Source organism: Sinocyclocheilus grahami, unplaced genomic scaffold (assembly GCF_001515645.1).
Source record: "Sinocyclocheilus grahami isolate Dianchi unplaced genomic scaffold, SAMN03320097.WGS_v1.1 scaffold149.1, whole genome shotgun sequence".
NCBI lineage: Eukaryota > Metazoa > Chordata > Actinopteri > Cypriniformes > Cyprinidae > Sinocyclocheilus > Sinocyclocheilus grahami.
The window spans coordinates 3,964,003-3,978,401 of NW_015505328.1; the positions used below are offsets into that span (position 1 = coordinate 3,964,003).

Here is a 14,399-nt window from a genome sequence, read left to right on the forward strand (position 1 = left end):
AGATACGACAGGTTAGACATTTTCGATAGTACATTTAGACCCTGTATGTACATTAAAACTAAAAATGTACACTTAAACAAAACCAGATATTCAGCAGACAGTGTTGAGTGTCTAAATATAAAGAAATAATGGAATGTTGATGATACACATGCTTGTGGTCGTCAAAACACAATTTCATTTTGGAGTCATAGAAAGCATAGTTTTTCCAGTTAGGAACAATATAACTTACCTGATTTGTATTCATCAACAATGACCAGCAATAAACAAAATACTGTGTATAATACTACTACTGTATAGACAGTATAAGTCTACTTATTTTATAGTGTATATTGTAGTTATAGTTCGCTGACTTGTGATTTCTGGTCTAAACAATTGCTCACATGCTGATACCAAGGTTTTCAATTATGAAATCAGACTTGCTCTGATATCCAAACACAGATGTCTTGTCTTGGTGCATGAAAACACTTCTCACTTAATCTAGATCAAGGTCAAGGTGTTCACACACAAATTTAAAGTGACTCAAATGTATCAACCACATATTCTTTACATTCTCAATGTGCCATCGGGTAACACAAAGATAAGCAATGTGATCAAGTGTAGCTCTTTTTTTGCATTGCCATTAACTTGAAATGTCCTGTGAAGGCATCAGGTTTACCATCTTTTTCCATGTTAGATTAGAAGTGATACCTGTTGTATAAAGGCATAGGGTGAGTGTAAAATCAAGTGCTGTAATATTAACTGCAGTTGTCTGTGCAGTCCTGGGCTCGCTGGAAGACCTGGTACACACTGACTAAAGGGAACATCGCGAGAGCTCCAATGAGAGAGCCAGCCTGGATGAAGACTCCACACCAAAGCAAAGCTGCATGCCCTGCTTCGTGAAGCAGAGTCCCAACTACAACCTTCAGGTAAGAGAACAAGCCGGTGAAGATGATCCAGGATATGATCTGAATGAAGAAAGAATTACAGGCTTCTGTTAAAAAACGATGAGAATAAATGGGTTCTAATATTCTCCATATAGTTTAATATAATTATTTTTATACTGTATTTACAGATAATGTGTGCACTATGTGTGGTGACTGAACGGGTGCCTTATTTTTATTAATTATTTTTGAAATGTAAATCAATAATTAGAGTAAAACAGAGGTTAAGGTCTATTGAGCAGCATCTGTGGCATGGTCATTTACCCTAGAAAATATTTTAAAATATTATAATAAAGTTAATATTTCTAAGTATAATTAATTATTATATTAAATGTTTAATGCAAGTATAATTTTACAGCAGTTGCCCCATAGACTTCCACTGTACACAACTATTAAAATAAGAGGTTTTTGATATTGCTATAATGACCCCTTTTCTCAATAATTATCTTTCAAGCATCTTAATTATCTTACTCATACTTTCTCAAATCTTTAGAGATGGTACAATAATGAAACGGAGTGGGGCGAAATCGCTAAACAGTTGCACCACTTTTGCACGTGGTAGTTCAGTGGTGTAGTAAACAGCACTTTTAACATTTCGAGAGATTCGTTCTTAGTTCCTCTTCCACTCAGTAATGACATGCAGTTACTAACCACTAGAGCAACTCCAGACTGACTTCCTAAAAGTGGTGGACAGGGACTCAGCGCAGCCAAGGCCATGAGATGGGCAGCAAAAATACAGCCTCCCAGTGACACCATTCCAAGACCAATGCTGGACCTACAATGAAACCATCCATTTCAATTCTAAAAACTCAACTAAATTAATAACACTTACACCACACAATGATGTGACTAATTGTACATGAGCAGAATTTAAATTAGGGCCACTGTCCTGCAGAGTTTAGCTCCAACCTGCCTTAACACACCTGCCTGGAAGTTTACAATATGCCTAGTAAGGCAAGGCCTTGATTAGCTGGTTCAGGTGTGCGTAATTAGGGTTGGCGCTAAACTCTCCTGGACAGTGGCCTTCCAGGAACAGGACTGGACACCTGTGATGTCAATTAACAGGGCCACTAAGCATTTATGCACATAAAAGGGTCATCAAGAACTTTAACTCACTTACCTAAGTAGGAAAAACATGGCCACAAAGCAGGCCAGAGGGTTTGCAATGTTGCCCAAGACAACAGAGAGGTGAAAGGTCATGGTGCCATAAGGCAGACAGGAGAAACTCTGCACGGACGGCAGCACACCGTTGGTCAAAGCATTGGATATTCCCAGCAACAGGAGCAGGTATATATTGCGTGATGTCCAGAAGGCCACAACAGGTGCCTGTTTTTCAACTTCAACTTGTTCCTCAGAAACTGGGGAACCTCCGTTTTGTAAAGGGTGTGTCTCTTCCTCCGTTCTCACTGTTTCCTGTTCAGTCTTTGGAATTTCCTCTGCTGCAGTCGAAGTGACCACTCTGTTTGTCAGAGCGAAAAAACAGAGGGCCGAAACTGCCAGCATCACAGACAAGAACCAGAAGAAGTTTTGGGCAGGGAAGTTTTCTTTGAGATAGTGGGGCTCTGTGCCGTTGGCCGTCTCAACGCACTCTAGTTTCCCTACACCCTGACCCAAAGCGACCACACAGGGAAAGAGTGCGCAAAGACCCTGTCCGACAAAGAACGTCCGGATGTATTGTGGGGGGTAACGGAACATGAATGGTAAGAAGGTGACGTTGGAAGTGCAGCAGACAAATGACAGGATAAAAGTAAGCAGCATGAACGGGACAGATCTTGGCTCTCCAGCGACTGTGACCACCTGGGACCAAAAGAGAGCAAGAAATGCAGCTGCAACCACCGCTAGCACTTGTATGATGTGGATGACCAAGCGTTCATTCAGCCATCCTGGAGCAAAGTGGTGGGTTAAAGTCACAGCCACTGGACCCAGATTCCCAAATGCAATCAGCACTGAAAGATAGGCTGGCAAGTTCCACTCTGTAAAGAAATGACATGTTTGAAGTTCTAAAATGATCTGGATAAATACAGCATCTATTAGGTACAGCTGTGGCACATGTTGAAGTTTTATTAAAACACTATTTACCTTCAGGTAGAACACCTACAACAACTGGCAACTCAACCCATAATGAGTTCACAGAGATCCATGAGCCCATTCCAAACAGGGCCACCAGAATATGTGTAACAATGGCATGATTCCACCATGTATCTGCCATTTATATGTCTAGGAAAAGGGCACAAGTAAGTTAGAGCATCCATGTTATTTTTGTACATAATACACCTATTTCTTGTGACTGTATTTGAAAAAAATAGAATAGTCAAAGTAAATTGCTTTCCTCATGCTAAACTATGTTATCTGATATGGATTGAATTCAAACTTATAAACGTTAATGACTTCTCGCTTTCACTGAAATGCTTGTTCAACTGTCAGTGGTAAATTATCGGTGTTCACTTATATACAGCAAAGCGATATAGAATATACAGTATACACCAAATGTAAATTGAAAATATAAAAATATAAAAATCTGCTAAATATACGTGTACACACACATGCATATAAAAATTATTATTATTTTACTCCGCTTAAATGAACAGTACTCAAATGTGTGATGCTGCAGACCTTTTGAAATGTTATAAAGAAAAAGCCACATGTAACACTGGCTAAAAAGGGTGAAATGGAAAAATATATATATTGGATGGTAAATTATAATAATAAAAACAGTATGGATGAATGAATCTAAAGTCTGAAACATTTTAATTGCTTAAAGTGGGGGATTCTTTAATGAACAGAAAATTGAAATACCATAATTTAAAATATATACTTATAACATTATAAATGCTTTACTGTACTTTTTCTCTAATGAATGCATCCTTAATGAATAAAAGTTAATTTTTTTAATCAAAACATCAATTTCATAGTGATGTAGAACAATATATATATAAAAGATTATATGCATATACATAACATTATATAAATATGTATTATTATTGGTAGTACTAGTAGAATTTTTATTTAATAAAAGTCAGGACAAGTATTTTGCTACAAGTATTTTATTTTGTAATGCAACTTCTATAAAAAAAAACAAACATAAAAAAAAACAATGAACTAATTAACTGTTTTGATACTAATAATGTCTAGTATTCCAGTAAGAGGACAAGCTTGTTAGTAACAGAACAAAGATTTTTACCATATGTAAAAACAAAACAAGAAAATAATGCAAGTACCATGTATTCAACATTTTTATCACGTTAAAACACAATCAGAGAAACTCAAAGTTCTCCCTGTAACAAGGGCCAAAAACATTTGTTTTCTTTATATCAATACTACGCTTTTGTTGAGTTTGCTGACCAGTGGCTGTGCTTTGGGGGTCAAGGGATGATGTTTCAGTTGGGGTCTCTGGAATCTCAGTGTGCCCAAGCACATTCTCAGTTGGTGATATAACTATAACTCTCTCATTTGGCAGGACGTCCTTCAGTGTAGAAACCATGTCATTCAAAGAGAACCCTATGTGAGTTAGCTTTTTGTCTCTGGAACCCAAGATGCTCTTTTGGTAGTTCAGCTCGCAGCGAATGACCTCACGTATATGCGCATGGCTTGCCCCTTCCAGTTTTGTGAGCAATCTTTCAACATCTTGCTTGCTTTTACATGGGCCACCGTATTTTGAAACTGCTCCAACAATCATTTTCCTATAAATGTGATCCTGAGCTTTTTGCTTTAGTCTAGACACCTTAATTTTTTTTGCGGCATTGAGATTTGCTCCGTCAAAGATGGAGTAGCGTTTCTGAGTGGTTTTGGCAGGTGACAGTGTGACCGCTGCTGATGTAGGTTCATCTGTTGTCTCTCGGAAAGCAGGTTCTTGTTCTGCATTTTCGGAAACTGAACCCTCGGTCCGACCAAGAGTTTTATCTAGCCTGTTCTTCTCATAAGGGTACGCATGACCAAAGGGGTACTCGCCCATCAGCTGTGAAAACGTGCAGTTTGCCATTTGAACGGCTAGATCCGTTGGAAGATCTTTGCAGTGTTCGCCGCCAGGCAAGAAATCTTTAAGATTGTCCTCGAGTACAGCTGCGAGGGCTTTCATCATCCTCTGTAAGCAAGCTTTTATCAGAGTACCAAACTGGTTCTCTGCATTATCACGGCAAAATCTGAACACTCCTTCGAAAGTCCCCTCTTGCATTGGAACCTGTAAGAATACATTCACAAAAGCTTCTGGTTGCAAAAGGCAACTTGCATCTTGCGACCATTCCAGGAGCTTTTCGTACAGGCATAGGATGTATCTACTGAAAAGAGGATATTCTCCATCGCTCTTCAGAAGCTGCCAAAAGGGTCCCAAGACTTTAAGGTAGACAACAGCAACCACACAGACCAATGCCTGCAAAGCCTCGTCGTTTGCGTCAGCATTAACGCTCTCCAACAGGATATTCGAGTCGTCGTTTAGGAGCTGCAGATCAGATACAAAGAGAGCAACATCTTCATGATGGTGAATGAGTCCAGCGGCTGCTTCAAAGTAGTTAATGATACGATTTGACCTATAAACAGGCAGTTTGGAAGTGTTTTTTCTTTCAAGGCAAAAAGCAAGCCAGTGCCTGCGGTAATTTGGGTTGGTCTCCTCGCTTGGACATAACATTTCCGAAGCCATGTGAATGTAACGGGTCACTGCGCTCTCATCGAAGTTGACAAAACTCTGAAATCTGGGGTGCTTGTCGCGTCCGAGTTTCTCGCCTGTGGTGTTCACTATATCTTTTTCAAATGACATCATTTGCTGTTCAATTACATCAATGAGTTCGAAAAGGAACTGGCAGATATAACTCAGGAAATTCAGCGGTGGCACTAGTGGATGGGTGCTTCCTTTGACTTTGTCATCGAGGGTTCTTAGGTTAGCATCTTCCTTTAGCATTGCCGAGAAGTGATTTTGAAGCAGATCCAGTGAAACCACTTTAGCAGCGTCGTTCTTTCCTCCATTCATGTCTGCAATCTTTTGCCAAGACAGCACAGAAATATCAAGAAGTGTTACATTGTCGCCCGTGTCGGTTCTCGGGTCTTCTTCCACATTTTTCAGTGACCGTATTGGTGTTTGATGGCTCTGTGATCCCTGTTCCCTTTTAACACCGAATAAATGGGGCATTTGCTTGGGCTCACGATGAGTTTTCACAGTCACATCTGTCTGCGAAATACGGAAGGGCTCATCTTCCTCCTTGACAAAAGACGTAGGTTTATGCCTAGAAATGCGGCGTTTCTTCCTCAGATGTGCTTTGATCATTGCCACCCTCCTGTATTCAATATCATCAGCATCAGCTTCAGGAGCAAGATCAAATGGACTCTGAAGAAACTCATCCAGAAATCCGCGGCTCCTCTTTCGGCTCCTCTGATTGTTGCGGTACTGTATTCTGAAATTCTTGAGACTTGACCGTAGGAGCCTATAGGCTCTTTGGATCTTGCCATCACTACAAAATAAAGGCTCAAAGTTACGAATCCAGGACACCAAGACAACCGGGTCTAACTTCTCTCGCGAAATAAAATTAGTCAATTCAAGAATGAGACCGTTTGTGAGACCAGTTAATTTTGCACGATCAGAAAAGTCAGACATTTCAAGTAAATCTCTTCTCCCGATTCCGATACTATCACATATAGGTCCAACAAATTCAAAGTTGACATCTGACTCAAGAAAGTTCTGCCTGGCATCTCCAGTTAAGCTCAAAGCTGTCGTGGTGTTTCTCTCAATCAAGCTTCGGAAATCCGCTGACTGAAACATTGGGACAATCTTTTGAAGCCACTGAATTAAATCAACCCATGAAATATCTTGCTCCTCTCTCATCAGTCCAACCTGAACCAACATGCGGATTTTCCAGGGCTTTTCATCCAGCTCCAACAGTTCACCGTAATGAGCACCAAGGAAGTCGTCAACAAGCTTGGAGTAAAAATCATCCTCTGCAAGACATAGTTTTCAAATGTAAATAAGCAGATACTTTTTTTTTTTTAAGTTGTTTATTTAGATAGGAACCAACATGCGGATTTTCCAGGGCTTTTCATCCAGCTCCAACAGTTCACCGTAATGAGCACCAAGGAAGTCGTCAACAAGCTTGGAGTAAAAATCATCCTCTGCAAGACATAGTTTTCAAATGTAAATAAGCAGATACTTTTTAAAAAAAAAAGTTGTTTATTTAGATAGTAAGTCATTGAATACAAAACAAAAAGTAGTACTCACTAAGCTCAGCAGCAATGGTCTTAGCACTCGCACTAGAGGAACCAAAGTCTTGCAGGTCCTCCATAGTTGAACATCAAAGTGGCTTGGCTTGTTTTTTAAACCATCTGGTGGAGCACGCTTCCAAATAAAGGCCAGATAAATATTTTAGTAATAACGACCAAAGAATGATAGTCCACAGCTGATCTTAATCGTGCAACAAAGATTATCCTTCAGGTTCCTTTTTTTTTTTTTTTACCATGTTACAACAGGTGTACCTGCCTGAGACTGTAGTTTTCCTATTGGTATTACAGGTTTATAATCATTTTCAACTTAAAAATTAATCATCTTCTGCTTTTTCCATCGTTAGATTTACAAGACATATCCTTTGGTATTTATTACATTATTAAATTTGTTTCCTTAAAAGTACACCACGATAAGTTTATGGCAAAATATAACAATCGATTCTAAATACAATACTCTAATATACAACTGTAGCTTGGTATTAGCCAATGCTGTCATCAGAAAATGTATTACAATGACACCTTTCCTACACTTTTTAAAGGACATCCCATATTAACGAATTACCTTAATTTTACAGTCGTGATAATATTTCCAGCAATGGTATCTGTGGTTTCCTTGGTAATATATTGTAAGGGTTATGAATTATATAAGTGTTATGATTACTTGTTGTGCGTGTCACTCAAAAGCACAATAAAATGAATGAAGGATAAAAATAACACTGAAAGAATGGTGCAAAAGTTCAGTTGCATCACTGCTAGCTTTACTAACATAAATCAAGGTCACATATTCTGTCAGCTTGGCAAGTTATTTATTAGTTATCCTGGAGTAGTCAGGGAACAAAATGTTCACGCCTCATTCGTGCACGCGGCTGATTTTGCAAGAAAGGTGTTGTATTATCGACTTCTTGCTATTATAGACTAAATATCTATTTGGCTTGTTTTGGTTTTCCTGTTTGAAATCTCAAGTACTAGGGCTGGAGACTTTGTTCTCTCTAGCGCGCGAGGATGCGTCAATGCACGTATCGTGAAGTTTGAAAACATGCTGTCTGTGTTTGATTGCTATTACTGTGGGAGATTGCCATTAATAAGACGTTTAAACAATGTCATGTAGCAAACGTCTTAAATTTGAAATAAGCATTCAGAAAAAACGTACATTTATTCACGTATTTACAGCAACGGTCATGTTTAAGTGCGAAATCTCGAAATGTACTCACCGACTTATTGTTCGACTGTAGTATTCTGTGCAGCGTGTTTCTCTCTTTGGACCCTTTGCAGTGTGTAGAGAGAGTCGGGGATTCTGATTCAGTAATAATTTTCCTAAAAACGAAGGAGCGTCTACTCTATATCATGGACTTCCCTGTTGAGTCACGTGTGCATCTGAAGAGTCTTTGATTGGACATATTCCATGCATTCTTTTTCGTTAAAAAGGCTATGCTAGTCCACCTTGCTTCAGCGAATCGGTTACAAAGAGCCGGTTCAGTGATTCTTTTGCGTCATTACGTAATCGCGTCATCACATCGACCCCTGGCCAACTAGTGTATATAATATTTTTTGTATTCTAATACCCCCGGTTTCACAGACAAGGCTTAAGCCTAATGCCAGACTAAAATCTAAGTCTGAGCTGTTTCAACTGAAAGAAACTTGCATTGACTGACCTTAAAATATATCAGTGCCTTTATTTTGTCTCAAAATGCACACCAGTAATGTTTTTTCTAAGGCATGTTTATAAAAATTACTTAAATGTCCTAATTGAATTATGGCCTAATCCTGGCTTATTCTAAGCCCTGTCTGTGAAACCAGGGCTGCGTTCAGCCCCGACAAAAACGGTGTAAAACGTTTTTTAAACGGAAACGGTGGTGCGTTGAACACCCTGTTCTGATGACGCAAGAGTTGCAACTATGGCAGCTGAGAAGGCCAAGCTTTGTGATCTTTTTGAAGAATTTTCAGAGCCTGATGAAATCGATTTAAATACGTGTTTAATACTGAAAAAAAAATACGCTCGATGTTAGTCACTGCCCTTGCCCTCCAGAATAAAAGAGAACATCCCAATCAAATGAAGGGATTTGTGGAAACTGTGGTTCCTATCCTCACATTTCAGGATGAAAAGACAAACATTTCAGGTGAAGGATAATCCACTTCTTACCTCCAAGACTGTGTTATGATCTATATGACCTTATTATTTTTATTGTGAGTATTAGGCTTATAATTATTGCTGATCGCTGTTGTTGTGGTATGATATTATAATGTTTACCATTATATAATCAGAGGGGCATAGAAAAGTTTATGAAAGTGTCACTCCATAATACAATAGCAAAATATATAAATATGTATAGTATTTTTATGTTACATTAATCAGTATTTAGCACACCTTCCTAAGGAAAGGATATGGACCAGAAGACATTGCAATTACTAAATGATATTTAGACAGACTTAAAGAAGTTCCAGATCTATACTTGTGCCCTTATTATTTCAGTTATTTTGCCTTTAATGTAAATAAACATGTGCAAACAATATACTTGCTCTTGTGAATTTATTTGGATGTTAATTACATTGTGCGAGCTGTCTCTTTAATACCGCGTGGTTTATACATGTTGCTGCTGATTGGGCTGACATGTTTGACACACCCACCAAACAAGAGAAAACGCATCTCTAAACCTGTTGCACATCGTTGCACACCGTTTCCAGGAAACATGTCGTTCAAACCGGAAACCGTAGCAAAACGGTGCACACCGGTTTGAGCTTGAACTTGCCCCTGGCCATAATGTCTAACTGAATGATTGTGTACTTTGTGGTTTACACTCCGACATGATTGTAATTTTTTTAATATTTGTGCAAAAATAATCTCTCCTTAGGTTTCTTTTCTATGAACTTCCTTTAATAAAAGTGTTTGGTTAAATTCACGGTTTTGTAGCAGCAGTGAGTCCGCTCATAAAACATTAAGTCAATTTTAACGTAAATCTAGTTCTAAAATGTTTAATAAAATGGTATTAAATTGAATAGAAATGGAAAAAAGAAAGAAAGATTCTTGCACAATGTTGTTGACTCGGGAACCCATCGGACCGATTTAGTCCGAGTTGTGAATGAATCGTTCATTCAGGCGGTAATGCGCGACATTGCTGCGATCCGCCAAAAAAAGGGAAGAAGAAGAAGAAGAAGAAGAAGAAGAAGAGGAATCGTTCATTCAGAATCGTGAACAAAAGATTCAGAAATCATTTGCAAACCATCGATTAGACTCATAAGATATTTTGCTGACGAATCTGACGTCTTTAGCCTTTGTATCAGATATCAAACAAACAACGTATATTCCATTAAAAAAAACGACAACGTTTCTGTCCGCATCAGCATGCAGAAATATTTGTTATAATCGTATATTTTATGAAGAGCTGTACGGAGTGCTCTCGTGTTATTGCCTCCTTAATATTAGTCGCTTTGGATAAAAGCATCTTCTGAATGAAGAAATGTAATAATCCATTGTATGGCATATGAAAGGGAAATAATTCAATTATAAAACGATTTAATTTATGTTGGCATAAATTCTTTAACTTTGCAAAATATACTTAACAATTCTTACAAAGGATATGAAGCTCTTGGTTTTTTTTATTTTTTATTAAAGCAACAAAGTTATATAAGAAAATATAGAAAGGTTGGGTAGGTGGTATGAATTTTTTTCTCGGTCTCTTCTGAGAGCAGTGCCTCAAACTCCATCCCAGTAGGTGGCGGAATATGCACCAAAGCTGGTTTGCCAACCACCATTAAACATCAAAGAAGAAGAAGATCGCTGTGTACGAAAGCGGATATGACGACATTCGTTGACCAAAGAAAGCGCACCATGGCGCTTCGGATAACAACAACAAAGGAGTAAGAGGTACCGTCGTGCAATTGTGTTTTAGTAATGGTGCTACTAACTCTAGATTAATTTGCACGACTGTCCAGATTTTCAGCAAAGACCCGACAAACTGCTGCTGAATCTGTTTGCAGCAATACATAAAGAGGAGCTATCTAAGTCGTGCTTTTGCCAATTTTATATATTTTGTTTACAGTCTCATTAATGACCTTTTCCAGCGAGAAGATTTTTAGGGACCAACAGTAAGGCATGGAAAGCACAAAAATGGAGGTATCCAACTCGAACACAGAGCCCGAGTCACTCCAGGCTTCTTCTGCAGAAATGTCAACCACTCAATCCAGCACAGCTGGGACATCCCAGTCTGCACCTGCAAAACGAAAAAGACTTTTGAAAAGAAAAGCGGATTCCGTTGCGGATGACAAAAGCAAAAAGAAACAGAAAAAAACTGTAAAACGAACTATAAGACCAAATTACACCGTCCAGGAGGGAGAGGACATGCTTTTGATTATATCAAATATAAACAGCAGTGACAGCATATGGAAGCCCAAGCGGAAGGGATGTAAGAAAAAGAAGATAACCGCCAAAGGCAAGAGTAAAACCTCCGCTAACAAAACGAAAAAAGCACCAGTAAAAGCGAAAATTCCCAAAGTCACAGAGCAAGCTATTGATAAAAATGTTGATTTGGAGAGTGTTAATGCTGATAGCTTTGACCGCTGGGGTCAAAGTTTGCCAATAGAGGTCCTGGTGAAAATCTTTCAGTTTGCAGTTCTCCAGGATGGAGCCGTACCTTTTCTGTGCAGGTGAGGCATGTACTCTGTATTTGTGATATTCAGTGTCTGTCCAACCTGGCTACAGATACTATATTTGCTTTATGTTTATTGTACATTTGTTTGCTGTCTTTAAAGGGTTGGCAGAGTTTGCCGTCTATGGAATGGAGCTGCATCCTCTCCGATCCTGTGGCGTAGTGTGTCAGTTGGCTACTGCTGGATTGAACCCGGTAAGAGTCAATTACCTGGGACAGAACAGAAGATTAGGAACACTATAGACTGGCTAGCTGAAACCAGGTCAGTGGTTGAACCAAACAAATGTATTTTTTTAATTGGAAGAACTTGAAGACTTTCAGTCTGAGATAATGCATAGCAAAGTTTTTTTTTAATGTCTGTCTCTCGCAGATTGTCTCAGTTGAGAGAGTTCTCCCTTTGCCACTGGAAAAAACATGTTGATTATGTGATTCAGGTAATAATAATCCATCTGCTGTGAAATTTTGTGACTGCTTTCTGAATCTGTTTCTGATGATCTCTGTGCTCTGTTTTTATAGAAAGTTTCACAATCATGCACCAATCTTCATTCTCTCAAGCTGTCTTACTGCACGGGAATGACAGAAACAGCCTTCCAAAACCTTGGTGCTCAATGTCGATCATTAGAGAATATAAATTTGCAACACTCAGAGGTTTGTATGCAAACTGTTTACTTAGATTTGAAGGGACAGTTACCTAAAAATGAAAATTCAGTTTTATTCACCCATATATCATTTCAAACCTGTATGGCTTACGTTCTTCTGCGGAACAGAAAAGAAGAAAGTTAGATGGACTTACAAATTATGGACATATTATTTACTTTATGATATTTTTGTGGGTTTTGAAAAGTTTCGGTTCACGGTGCATGGAAAAGAGTGATCAATATAGTCAGTATATAGTCACATACTGTATATTAAAACCATGGGGTCACAGTCAAAAGGGTATTGGAATGACATGAGAAGTAAATGATGACTGCATTTTCTTTTTAATGTCAACTTTTACTTTAAGAATTTTAATTATTTTGTATTGTTAATTTTTTTTAATATAGTTTAATGTTGATGGTCTGGTGTCCTTCATTGAGGCATACGGCAACCAAATAAAGAAAATTTACTTCACACACAGCACCAAGAGTGACAAACTACTCAGTGCTTTGTCTGTAAGTTGATATTTTTACTATTTACTTTTAATATGTTTACTTCCTCTGCCGTTTAAAGATGATATAAACTTTGAAATATGCTATAAAATGTCTTTATTATATAAAAGTATGTGAATTTGTAAACTTTTTCTGATGATGCAAATGTCTCTGAAATTAAAGAAAGGTTGCTGTCCTGAGCTCATGCTGCTGGAGATCAATACTAAATTAGATGGAGGATACTGCCAGCTTCCCATCTGTATTCAGGCTTTGCAGATTGGATGCCCTAAACTTCAGGTATTAACCTAAAATGTGCTGTGTTCGTCATGTACACAAACCAAATCTATTATCACTCCTTATATATTTTTTTGTAAAAAAAAATGTATTAATTGACATATCGTTAAATATAATTTAGGACCAAGAAAAATAGTGTGCAGCGATTGCATAGCTGGCATTTTTCAGTTGAGTGCACAGTTACTATTTGAAATTCTAAAAAATATTTGCACACACTTCTCTTATTAATGGTGGGTCCATGTACCTATGTATAATTCTTTTTTTTTTATTTAATATTGAAATCTGAAAAATGTAAGTAATTTGTTCAAACAAAACGAAAAATGATACTGCCAGCTTCCCATCTGTATTCAGGCTTTGCAGATTGGATGCCCTAAACTTCAGGTATTAACCTAAAATGTGCTGTGTTCGTCATGTACACAAACCAAATCTATTATCACTCCTTATATATTTTTTTGTAAAAAAAAATGTATTAATTGACATATCGTTAAATATAATTTAGGACCAAGAAAAATAGTGTGCAGCGATTGCATAGCTGGCATTTTTCAGTTGAGTGCACAGTTACTATTTGAAATTCTAAAAAATATTTGCACACACTTCTCTTATTAATGGTGGGTCCATGTACCTATGTATAATTCTTTTTTTTTAATTTAATATTGAAATCTGAAAAATGTAAGTAATTTGTTCAAACAAAACGAAAAATCAAGAATTCGGCTTCATTTTTTGTTTTTACGTTCGGGGACAGAAAATGAATAAACAACTTGAATTTTCGATTTCTACCTGTGGGCGGGAGTGAAACGCCCCTCTTCGCTGATTGGTCAACCAAACATTACAAAATAATAGTCCTTAAAAACATAATAAGAGTCCTCCGCTTCTACGGATTCTTGGCATGTTTATTATTTCTACTACATTTGATCTCTTTCTCTTCATCAAACAGCCAGATTAACGATTGGCTTGACACAAATCGTACCGAGACAGAGCCTAGATAGAGCTTTCTTTTGTGTAGGTATAAATTCTGCAACCTGCCCATGAAATATTAGTTTCTCATAAATATTAATTTACTTCACACCTGCTCTCACAACTACCTACTAGCCTACATCTTTGACACACCACCTTATTTATTATAGCTAACCACCTATTAAAATCCGTGTGGCAAGCTGCGCGATGCACTGCAGCACTGGGAGAATGTATTGTAGACAAGCACAGACCACCAGGGT

At 37.9% G+C, this 14,399-nt stretch overlaps 3 protein-coding genes across 6 annotated transcripts in view; 1 reads left to right on the forward strand and 2 right to left on the reverse strand.

The window, feature by feature from the left end:
* Positions 1-149: 149 nt before the first annotated feature.
* On the reverse strand, positions 150-8,575 carry slc52a2 (solute carrier family 52 member 2). 3 transcript variants are annotated; one of them, XM_016281391.1, is made up of 6 exons: positions 8,333-8,575; positions 7,120-7,236; positions 3,000-3,137; positions 2,041-2,893; positions 1,572-1,695; positions 150-944 (listed from the first exon to the last, which is right to left on the reverse strand). In XM_016281391.1, the coding sequence occupies exons 3-6, from the start codon at positions 3,127-3,129 to the stop codon at positions 735-737; spliced, it is 1,317 nt and encodes a 438-aa protein (XP_016136877.1). In that variant the 5' UTR covers positions 3,130-3,137; positions 7,120-7,236; positions 8,333-8,575; the 3' UTR covers positions 150-734. The 3 variants fall into 3 exon arrangements, with proteins under 3 accessions (XP_016136877.1, XP_016136876.1, XP_016136878.1); XM_016281390.1 differs by lacking the exon at positions 7,120-7,236; XM_016281392.1 differs by lacking the exons at positions 7,120-7,236; positions 8,333-8,575 and adding an exon at positions 6,739-6,784.
* Positions 8,576-10,835: 2,260 nt separating this feature from the next.
* Positions 10,836-13,633, forward strand: LOC107592036 (F-box/LRR-repeat protein 6-like). Of its 2 annotated transcripts, none has more exons than XM_016281395.1 (7): positions 10,836-11,762; positions 11,868-12,026; positions 12,135-12,198; positions 12,281-12,412; positions 12,808-12,915; positions 13,075-13,167; positions 13,546-13,633. In XM_016281395.1, exons 1-7 carry the CDS (start codon positions 11,212-11,214, stop codon positions 13,576-13,578), a joined length of 1,140 nt encoding a protein of 379 aa, XP_016136881.1. In that variant the 5' UTR covers positions 10,836-11,211; the 3' UTR covers positions 13,579-13,633. The 2 variants fall into 2 exon arrangements, with proteins under 2 accessions (XP_016136881.1, XP_016136882.1); XM_016281396.1 differs by lacking the exon at positions 13,546-13,633 and having other exon boundaries at positions 10,836-10,983; positions 11,181-11,762; positions 13,075-13,255.
* eppk1 (epiplakin 1) overlaps positions 11,918-14,399 on the reverse strand; it is a 33,609-nt gene continuing 31,127 nt past the window's right edge. The window contains exon 3 of the mRNA XM_016281393.1: positions 11,918-11,974. Coding sequence (XP_016136879.1) covers positions 11,971-11,974 — 4 coding nt within the window. The 3' untranslated portion in view covers positions 11,918-11,970. The remainder of the gene's footprint in view (positions 11,975-14,399) is intronic.

Coding starts and splice junctions, on each gene's coding strand:
- slc52a2 (XM_016281390.1), bottom strand. CDS start 3,129: ATGGCAGATACATGGTGGAATCATGCCATTGTTACACATATTCTGGTG. Junction 2,894..2,999: donor TGTAGGTGTTCTACCTGAAG/GTAAATAGTGTT, acceptor ATTTCTTTACAG/AGTGGAACTTGCCAGCCTAT. Junction 1,696..2,040: donor GCCATGTTTTTCCTACTTAG/GTAAGTGAGTTA, acceptor GTTTCATTGTAG/GTCCAGCATTGGTCTTGGAA.
- LOC107592036 (XM_016281395.1), top strand. CDS start 11,212: ATGGAAAGCACAAAAATGGAGGTATCCAACTCGAACACAGAGCCCGAG. Junction 12,027..12,134: donor GACTGGCTAGCTGAAACCAG/GTCAGTGGTTGA, acceptor TGTCTCTCGCAG/ATTGTCTCAGTTGAGAGAGT. Junction 12,916..13,074: donor AACTACTCAGTGCTTTGTCT/GTAAGTTGATAT, acceptor CTGAAATTAAAG/AAAGGTTGCTGTCCTGAGCT.